This window comes from Cordyceps fumosorosea (genome assembly GCF_001636725.1).
Source record: "Cordyceps fumosorosea ARSEF 2679 chromosome Unknown scaffold_25, whole genome shotgun sequence".
In the NCBI taxonomy this organism is placed as follows: Eukaryota; Fungi; Ascomycota; class Sordariomycetes; order Hypocreales; family Cordycipitaceae; genus Cordyceps; species Cordyceps fumosorosea.
This window is the reverse complement of record NW_017387325.1, coordinates 392314-401813: the sequence shown is the minus strand read 5'-3', so window position 1 is coordinate 401813 and position 9500 is coordinate 392314. Positions and strand designations below refer to the sequence as shown.

Here is a 9500-nt window from a genome sequence, read left to right as displayed (position 1 = left end):
TGTCTTTCTTGTCTTTCTTGACTTTCTTGTCTTTCTTGTCTTTCTTGTCTTTCTTATCTTTCGTGTCTGTTTTATCTCTGATATTTTGTTCTCCATATTGTCAACACTTTCTCCCTTTGTTATGGCAGAGGTTGGAACCGTTGTTAGACGCGGAACCGTGCAGGCCTCATAATGTAGGCCCGGGGATGCTTTATTACGGGCAGTTTTGTACAGTACCTACCAATGTACAGTGGAGTGGCGCCAACACTCACCATCAAAGCCATTGTTTACTTGGGAATGTTGTTTGCTACTCTTTGTAAACGGCCCCCTTTTCTGTGCACCATCTTTCCTCTATGTAGCTTCTTAGGTTAGTTAAATCCCAGTGTCAATTTTCTTATATTTTTGTACGACGCAATTTAACTGTGCATACATGGAGTCGAGTTGAGGCCAGGGGCTTACTGCATGACTGGATTCGCACGTCCTCACAGTACAAAAAGTAACCGAAGTCGTAGACCCGTGTGGTGTACATTTTAATCTTTTTTTGCGTAAATATATACATCTTTGAACTTACTCATTGCTTCCTCATCGCCATCGGAGATTGGGAAGCTGATCTTCTCCTCATAGTCTCTCCACATCTGAACTGTTCGAGGAGATTCTGCATCTGCCCATGGTTTTCTGTAGTTGGTCCGAATTAGAATAATTACAGCGTGAACGAGGTATGGTCGACATACTCTAAATCGTTAAAGACGTCAAAGCCGGTGCTGATTATCACTGCGGGCCGTGCGATATCAGCAATAATCTGCTTCAACGGTGCTTCCACAAAAACGGAAAAGACCAAGGTTTCATCGGTAATTTCCGCAAATCCCCCGGCACCGAAATCTCCTACAATTGTGAACCCATTATTTGTCAAGATTTCTCTGGCTTCGTCTGTATAGTCGGGATCTTGAGCTAGTAAGTCGACGTGATAGCCCGACAAGTCGCGGCACATCTGGGTCATCGATGAAGCAACCGCGTGCTGGATCATTGCCCCACGAACAAAGTTGGCTTCGACGTCGTGGTCGTTAGAGGAGGCATGCCTTCGCACCCACTCTGGCGGCTTCCGACAGATATCGCCTAATCCAAAACAAACGATCTTTTTGACTCTTTGTATGGCAGGCATCTGCTCCAGCTGTGATCTCAGGAGATTCAAGCTGTGGCTGCTAATCCATGCGGACTTATTCATCTCATACAGCAGGCCTGCGTCTGCCACGACGCCGCGAAAGCTTCGGGCAGAAGTATTAATCCAGCGCGGCAAGTATGAGCAGAGGTATGTCTCCTCTGGATCGTCAGGTTGCTCTTTGACAAGCCGCCAATATTCACGGAACTTGACACGAGGCTCCCTGATACAACATGTCAGCCGGTGCATCAATCACTTCATCCAACCAACCCTTACCATATTGGTGACTCTATGTTGAACATGGGATTGGCTATGGCCTGGGTTGATCCATCAATTCGGCGAACAGTGAAGTGCCGCTGCGTCTTAGAAAGCTCTAGTTGGTCTTCGATATTCAAAAAGTCCGATTTTGTCCACAATTTCACCCCCCTGCTATAAATATTCGCCGCGGCCTGACTGCTCTGCCGCCAGATCGTGCAGTCATGCTGCAGGATATTGGCGGAAGTCATAGGGGGCCCATGCCAACTAATAACTAACGTTAGTCATAGGGTGAATGGAGCTCTTTTGCTATCGGCAAGTTATTGTAGGAAATTACACCAGAGGTGGAGTCCGAAGCCGGAATAATAAATATGCGGTAATTACTTGACAGTAGTAACCCATCAAGTCAACGTCGACATCGCGGGGGGCGCTTATTGATGCGAGCCCCTTTCACCATTTCTTTTTTTTTAAAGCCGGGTTATGTTGCGTAGAACCCACCATTTCGCCGTCAGCTTCGGTCATGAATGATGTGGCATCCTGAGCTGAAAAGTCCTAGCGGCCATGGACCTACCGAGCTGTGAATATCGCTACCTACACAAGCTCAGATAACCAACGTCTACAATTGCGGGCGCGCCAAGTTTTGTTTTGCGTGCCGCTAAGAAGAGACTTGCGGAGAATATAGTGTACGGGCGGAAAACCGTTTTTTGTCTAAGTTTGCTCATCTCCATCGAGATGTCGCAGTTCAAGTCCCTGCTCCAAGTTCGCCCACACCTTTTCTAGCAAACCGCCCGTGTCTTTCGTCCGTCCGCTCGGACCAAAACCCAGAAGAGTATCATTGCAAACGGCGCCTACCTTTCTCTCTATGGAAGGTTTAGCCAAGGTCCCCAGGTTTGGATCGTTTAGTAGAGGGGGTAGTGGGCAGCAGCCTACTCACAGTTTTCAACTTGCTGACGGGGGTCGGGAAAGAGGCAGTTCTCGACTTAGACGGTGTTGGTACGCTTCTTAGAAATGTCCTGGTTGCCGTTTCCGCCATCATCGGCCGCGGCACGCTTAGGCTGAGGATTGTTGTGAGTGTCGACCCAATCTTCGACGTCGTTATCAGCCGCAGCACGCTTAGGCTGAGGGTTGTTGTGAGTGTCGATCCAACCTTCAATGTCGTTATCGCTCTTCTTCTCGAGATTATGGTGACCGTTCCAGGACTCGACGTCGCGCTTTTTATGGAAAGCGCCGTTGCGTGTGTTTTCCCAACCTTCAACGTCGCGCTTCCCAGGGTATGGGCGGTTGTGGGAGTCGTTCCAACCTTCAATGTCGCGCTTTTTAAGGAAAGCGCCGTTGCGGGTGTTCTCCCAACCCTAAAAGTCGCGCTTCTTGAGGTAGGCACCGTTGCGGGTGTCTTCCCAACCCTCAACGTTGCTGGCGGGGGGTGACCCAGTGGGCATAGCATTGCTACCAGCCGTCAGAGTAAGAACGAGTTGAAGGATAGTCTGAAGCTTCATCTTGAATAATGGTTGGTTGCAAAAGTTCCAAGGCGAAATGGTTGTAAGTACTGGGATGAGTCGAGTAGAAGCACGTCGAACCTGCTTCTTATACAAGAGGAATCCGGTTTGTTATGGATATAAGCACACGCCCGACCGGAAATCGCCATGTATTTATATACCTTTTGCTTCACCGTAAAACACTCTAGCGGGTGTCGCCATCTTTTTGTCTTCAATTTGCCTCACCGTCAAACACCTTGGCGGTGAATAGTGACGTGGCGAAGTGAAAGATGATGGACGCATCCCGCCGCCGTGGGTTCAAGACATGAACACGTAGGACGCCGGAAGGGTAGAGAGGGGAAGGCAGATGCTTGTTAGTTCCTCGAGGTTACCGGCCGTTTCCTTCAGACATCCAAGGCAATCCATAGGTCTCTCTCTCCATCATCATCGGGAAACTACCTCTGCCAAAAGCCTTTTGTATACCACTGGATAGCTGTCTTGAGAGCACCCTCTTGAGACTCTACGAGATCCCTCCGCAAACACATAGCATCATGGCTGCAAGTTAGCCAGCAAATCATGGACTTTTATGTGCACTTACGCTGACTTTGTATCCCGCAATAGCCAAAATTCTCCTACCAGGTGCTCTTCAACAAGGAGGATACCTCCAGCAAATAAGATCTCTGCCCACATACACTGGGTACGATGACTACAGAGAGGCTCGGCTTGAGCAGACTCTTGGCTGCCAATATCGTTCTCTTCTGGAGTTCGGTTGTCATCTTCGCTCTTGCTTTCCATGTACGCGGTCCCGCAACTCTGGACGACCGAGAGGTCCTGCGGCAGACATCATTCTTCTGTGAGTCCCTTTCTACATTCTGCTCGAAGATCTGGCCCTCAGAAAGCATAAACGACCTTTTGCTAATACGCCAAAGCACCTTTGATAGACACCATGTCCCCGAAGTTTGCGACCAAGGAGTTTCTCACGTACCCAATCGAACACAACGCAGCCGTTCTCCGCCAGCCGCCGAGCCCCGAGGTGGATGCGTACTGGGAGCGCATATCCGACACCGGCGTGATGCCCGTCGGCGCCGCGCAGATCCGCGGCCTCGGCAAGGACCCGTCGACGGTGGTGAAGGTGGCCCCAGACTGGAACCTCAGCCTCGACGACGCGTACCTCATGCAGCTCGACTACCTGCACCTGCTGCACTGCCTCAGCTCGATGCGGAAGAGCTTGCACTACAACTACCCGCACTACCACCCGGACGGCCACCCGCCGGCGTACGTGGCTCATCTCTCGCACTGCCAGGAGGCGCTCGCGCACTGGCTCATGTGCCGCCCGAGCGTGGACCTGATCAAGTTTGACTGGGTCGAGAACCACTCGCGGCCGTTTCCGGACTTTGACATTGCGAGGAAGTGCATCGACTTTGAGGCGCTGTTGGAGTGGCAGGAGGAGCACCGGCTGCCGGACAAGTGGCTGCTGGAGAAGTGGAAGACGATGGATAGACCAGACGAGGTGATTCCGAGGAGGTCGCCGGTTTTGAATGATGAGAGCAAGGCTGCGCAGGCGGTGAGTTTCCAGGACTCGTTCAAGGCGCCGGGCATGCCAGTTTGCGAAAGGTGGCGCGAGGAATAAGTTTGGCACCGGGAGATGACTCTGAATGACGCGAAACTCGGGCTCATAGATTCCACATGGCCTACCTAACCAGTCATTTCCTCAAGTCAAGTCTGCTCTTCTTCGCCTCCTGCCTCCCCTATTTTTTTTTTCTTTCTTTTTCACCCCTCGCCAGCCTTGTCAAGATCTCCGATGTGATTATGCGACAAGATTAAACGCGTCAGGCACGGCGACGAGGCGGCTTCTGCCCCACTAGGTAGATCGCGCCACAAATAGCATCAGCCACCAAACAGATGCATGTTATTGTGGCTGAACCATTCATTGGGTGCCAGATTGCCAGCGCACTGCCAGCGCACCAGCAGGTACCTGTAGCACAAGCGTTAGTTAGGTAGTACCAACAAGCTCACGTTATTCTGCCATCTGTTTTTCGTCGACCGCCAATAACCTTGTCTTGACCTTGCACATACTAGCATCAACAAAGCCGCCCATCGCTTCGCAGACCTAACCTCGCCCCAGGCTGCATCCCATGCCCGAAATGCATCGCGCTCCATCATCATTCATCTAGTTTTCATCCGTTTTTATCAATTCCTGCGCCCTGCGACCTCGCGACGAGCCCGGGCGCCAGCCTCGTTCGCCCGCACGCCCTCGAAATGTTTTCCACCGCCGTTACTGAGGGTGGCCCGGCCACGGCCACCCGTTCGCGCCGTCGCCAACGTCCCAAGTCCCAGGAGAGCCTCGTGCCTCAACCAAAGGCCAAGCGCCAGCGCGTTCCCCTCTCCGAGCAGACCTTTGTCAACCCGGACGCGCAGGCAAACACCGTCGTCGAGGCCCCCGTTGTCGTCGAGAAGCGCGCTCCGGCGGCCGAGCCTGTCGACGATGCCGGCAACGAAAACGTCAACCCCGCGCCGCGAAAAGAATTGAATCTCCGCACTAAAAAGACAAAGCATGCCGATAGAGCTGCGTCAAAAGGGGATGGTAGTGTCGCCTTGGTAGGTCGGCAAAATTTTCAAGGTCGTGCACTGCTTTCTAACTCCATCACCCTGCAGACAAAAACGGACGCCTATATCGTCAGCAAGCTGCCCGCCATCCCGGATAGAATTCGCTCGGATTGGAGCCGTAAGTTCTTGCTACTCGCTCGCCTGCTCTATCTGCTAACGTCATTCTAGTCAAGCAACATGCCGACATCTCCTCGTCATTCGGATACGCCCTTACACTTTCGCAAACAAACGCCCTAGTCTGGCCCTATCACTCGACGTCGCAATCACCCGAGACCTTCACATTCACACTGCCGACACCAGGTAGACCCAGTGATCCCCTTCCCGTCGGATGCTTCGTCTCCCCGTCAGCCTCATCTACAGAACCTGGCTTAGTTGTCGTGACCGCCAGTAGCGGCAAGGTCGTCTTTTGGGAATCCATCTCCAGTGCCGCTACGTTCGCCTTCATCAAAAAAGACCGATCCGGTGTCGAACACAGTATTTCTGGCATGTCCCACGGCGAAAAGGTAACCTCCATTACAAACGCCGAGTCTGCTGGCTTCATCATCACGTTCAACTCGGGTCGCCTGGCCTACATGAGTGTTCGCGATAACCACGGTCGGCCCGCCATCTCGGTACAATTCCTACGCTCAAATCTCGCAACCGCTGGCGGTGGAATCTTCGGTAGCATTCGCCACGCTTTTTCGAATCTATCATTGCGCGGCGAAATTGCTGCCGTGCGCGCCGATCGGTCAGCGCGTGTTGGCGAGCGTAATATTGTCGCGCTCACCTCTAAAGGCAAGCTTCAAGCTTGGAAGATCCACCGCGGCGGCCACAATGAGCACATTGGTGAGGCTGAAATGCGCGACTCCCTATACTCTGCCCTCTACGAAGCCGACCCATATACGAAAGACTTTTCACCGGATTCATTAGAGGCTCTCGACTTTACCTTCGTCCCCAAGGGCCTCGAACACAAGTACCTCGAAATGAGCAGGCTCAGCGATGCCATGGCCACAGACGACGCCTCTGTTCAACACCTGCTACTTCTTGTGTCGCTGACTCGCAAGAGCGTTGCACGCTATTCACTCGTCGAAGTCATTCTGAGACCGAATTCATGCAAGGTCGGCATGGTCCGCCCCATAACGTCATATTCAACGCCTTTACAACGAGCTTCTGGCGAAGGTGAAGCAAGCTCTTCTCCTCGAGTCTACCTTCCCCGGCCTGCACTGGTTGCATTCGTCGTCTTTGAGAGAGCGGCTGTCATGGCATCAGTTGCACTTCCACCTGAATCCCCAGACTCGCAGCTTCAATCTGACAACCATATTCTACCCCCTTCATTTGAGGACGTTGTCGATTTCCGTGAAGACGATCTCTACGAAATAGTCGGTTCTGGATTTGAAGAAATGCCCTCTGTAATTCAAGAGGACAAGGAAAACCGCATCTTCCGCCAAAGGCCGACAAGGAACCCGGCTGCGCTCCTAATGGTTCGCGGCGCAGGTGTCATTCGTTTTATCACCACCGACATTGACAAGTTTGCCAGCGAGCAAGCCCCACAAGTGTCGGCCAAGAGCAAGCTCGAGCAGACGGTATTTTCGGGTTCCAGAAAAGGAAGCCCGCTCATCTTTGATGGGCGACGCGAGACTTCCTTCACGGGCAAAGAGCTCTCCACTGCTGCACTCGAGGTCAGCCAAGAGATTCTTGGCTCCACAACAACACATATGCCGACATTACCTGCTTCACTGGAGGACAACCTGCGGGAGCGTTCACGGGCCCTGGAGCGCTTAGTAAGACATCTTCAGTCCATTGGAGCCGACATGGACAGAAGTACGCGGTGGAATCTGCTCTACAACGCTGAGAAGATGCATGTTGCCACGTTGATATGGAAGCTCCACGAAGCATTCACGGCTGCACGGCCAGCGGATGACAAAAAGAGCCTCATCGGATCCATTGTAGAGTTCATTCACGAGGATCAAAAATCGAACCCAGTGGCTGCCGCAGGCGAAGTCGATGCAATCCGCCATTGGTTCATCAATGACGTGTTTCGGTTAGAGCTTTTTGTAGCTTGGGGCTACGAAGTCATCAAGACGCTATACAAGGACCGTCTGCTTGATGATACTAAAATTACCGTCATGATGAACGAAGCAATCCAGTTAAATGTCACCACACACTTTGGTGCCTTGGAATTCAGAAAGGAAAATTTGGATCTATATGGCCTTGGCGAGGAACGGATGAGCCTTGGCATCCTCCGGGATAACATTGAAGGCATGCCGGAGCCGTGGACAGGCTGCCATTATCTTGCGAACAATGTGAAGCGTCTTCTCGACCTGTCCGACCAATGGTACAAGAAACACCAGTCGCTCGCCGCAGAAAAGATGCAAGGGACCGACAAGCCCAACGCGGCAATCCTGGCAAAAATCTTTGATGAGCTCCCTTCCCTGACTGACGCAGCTCTGACCGCAGTACTCGAGTATGCGCGTTGGGGGGCCACATCTCCGGACCACAACACATTTGCTCAGAGCTTTGCCAAGGTTTACGCTGCTGACAGGTTCGAGAAGCCTGTTTTCCTCGCAAGAGCCGGAAAATGGGAAGAAGGTGCTCTTCTTGCTGAGAAGCATCAATCTTTGCATGGCCTAGCGGTAGTTCTGCTAGACCACGTCGAGGCACTCGAACAGCAACTGGCACAGCCCGGGCTGCCAGCCAGCGAAGCTAAGGTTTTGAAGGCACTCCGCGAAGCTAAGAAGTCGCAGCTGGAAGATCGATTCAGCCGCTATGGAAAGGACTTTGCTTTCCCCGTTTACGAATTTCTGCTTGAGAAGCATGGTGTCGAGGCGGTTCTCGAATTTGACCTGGAGACTCTCGGGTTCAAGACTCTGTTCTTGCGCAGCAAGCCAGAGCTGGCCCGTATTTCCTGGATCAACGATATTGAGCAAGAGAAGGATGTTGACCATGCTGCCGACACGCTTGTCAGCTTGGCCCTTAACAAGGAACAGCAGGCCTGGAACAAGAGGGTTGAGCTTAGCCTGGGCAAGCTTGCCTTGCTAGCCGAGGCTGAAGAGAAGCAGGAGCAGCCCAATGGTCTAAAGGTTGCCGTTAACGAAGCGCGCCATGAAAGTCAGCTCGCCACGGTGGAGAATGAGCTCATCACGCTTAAGGTTCAGGATGAGCTCTACAAACTAATCCTCACGAGCACCTATGACGCCGTTGATGAAGCTGCGGCTCTCAACTTTGCCATGGAAGCTCATAGTGCAAACATTCCGCGTCGGCAAAAAGTGTTGCTTCAGCTTTTTGAGGACGGCATGGAGCGACTGCTCAAGCACGAAGCCCTCGACGCTATGACACTCATCGACCTTCTCACCCTCGTGTATTTCAAGCCCGAACAACAAGAGCACCTTGCGCATCCCTTCTGGATGGCCCTCAAGGTAGCCGAGAGCAGCTGCCACGCTGAAGAGCTCAAGGAGGCCAAGAGGCTCATTTGGCGACGTCTGTTTATTCGTGACGACTGGGCTCGCATAAACGATACGCAGCTCAAGCACGATCGCGAAGTGGTTGCTGAGCTTGCTGACACGGAGCTGTATGCCGTCCTGGCTGACTGCGTGCGCTACCAAGACGAGCGCGAGCCCTTCCGTCCCATGAGCCCGCAGGAGGCGCTCGGCGCATTCACTGAGGACCTAGACCGTCGCTTCCGAGACCTCGGCGCCGAGATCCACACCAAGCAGATCGAGGCTATGCGGTGGGAGGACAAGGCTCTCAAGCAAAACATCGACAAGCACCGTCTAGCCGACTGGCTGCGCACATGTCTAGGGCAAGCCCAGGCCGAGGTGCAGCGGCAGGCGGAGGAGGCGAGCATGGCCGCGCGGGAGGACCCTATTGTGGTTGAGGACGCCATGATGGACGAAGTCACGAACGGTCATGTCCCGGGACAGTTTATAAACTGAGAATGATGAATGTATACATAGTTTTCTTTTTGCTTTTTTTCGTTGTCTGTTATCGACCAAGACAACGAAGGAGGAATGATGGACCACACCACAGCGGATAAATGGTCAGAAACCGTT

The 9500-nt window shown here is 52.7% G+C and overlaps 3 protein-coding genes across 3 annotated transcripts; 2 read left to right on the top strand and 1 right to left on the bottom strand.

Annotated features, from left to right (window-relative positions):
• Positions 1-2370: 2370 nt before the first annotated feature.
• Positions 2371-2886, bottom strand: ISF_07991 (hypothetical protein; the record flags this gene model as incomplete). The annotated part of the gene is made up of 2 exons (XM_018851594.1): positions 2371-2742; positions 2800-2886. 2 exons carry the CDS (start codon positions 2884-2886, stop codon positions 2371-2373), a joined length of 459 nt encoding a protein of 152 aa, XP_018701333.1.
• Positions 2887-3567: 681 nt separating this feature from the next.
• ISF_07990 (hypothetical protein) lies at positions 3568-4495 on the top strand (the record flags this gene model as incomplete). Its single annotated transcript, XM_018851593.1, has 2 exons — positions 3568-3718; positions 3807-4495. The coding sequence occupies 2 exons, from the start codon at positions 3568-3570 to the stop codon at positions 4493-4495; spliced, it is 840 nt and encodes a 279-aa protein (XP_018701332.1).
• Positions 4496-5124: 629 nt separating this feature from the next.
• ISF_07989 (nuclear pore complex subunit Nup133) lies at positions 5125-9383 on the top strand (the record flags this gene model as incomplete). The annotated part of the gene is made up of 3 exons (XM_018851592.1): positions 5125-5463; positions 5521-5590; positions 5641-9383. 3 exons carry the CDS (start codon positions 5125-5127, stop codon positions 9381-9383), a joined length of 4152 nt encoding a protein of 1383 aa, XP_018701331.1.
• Positions 9384-9500: the final 117 nt, after the last annotated feature.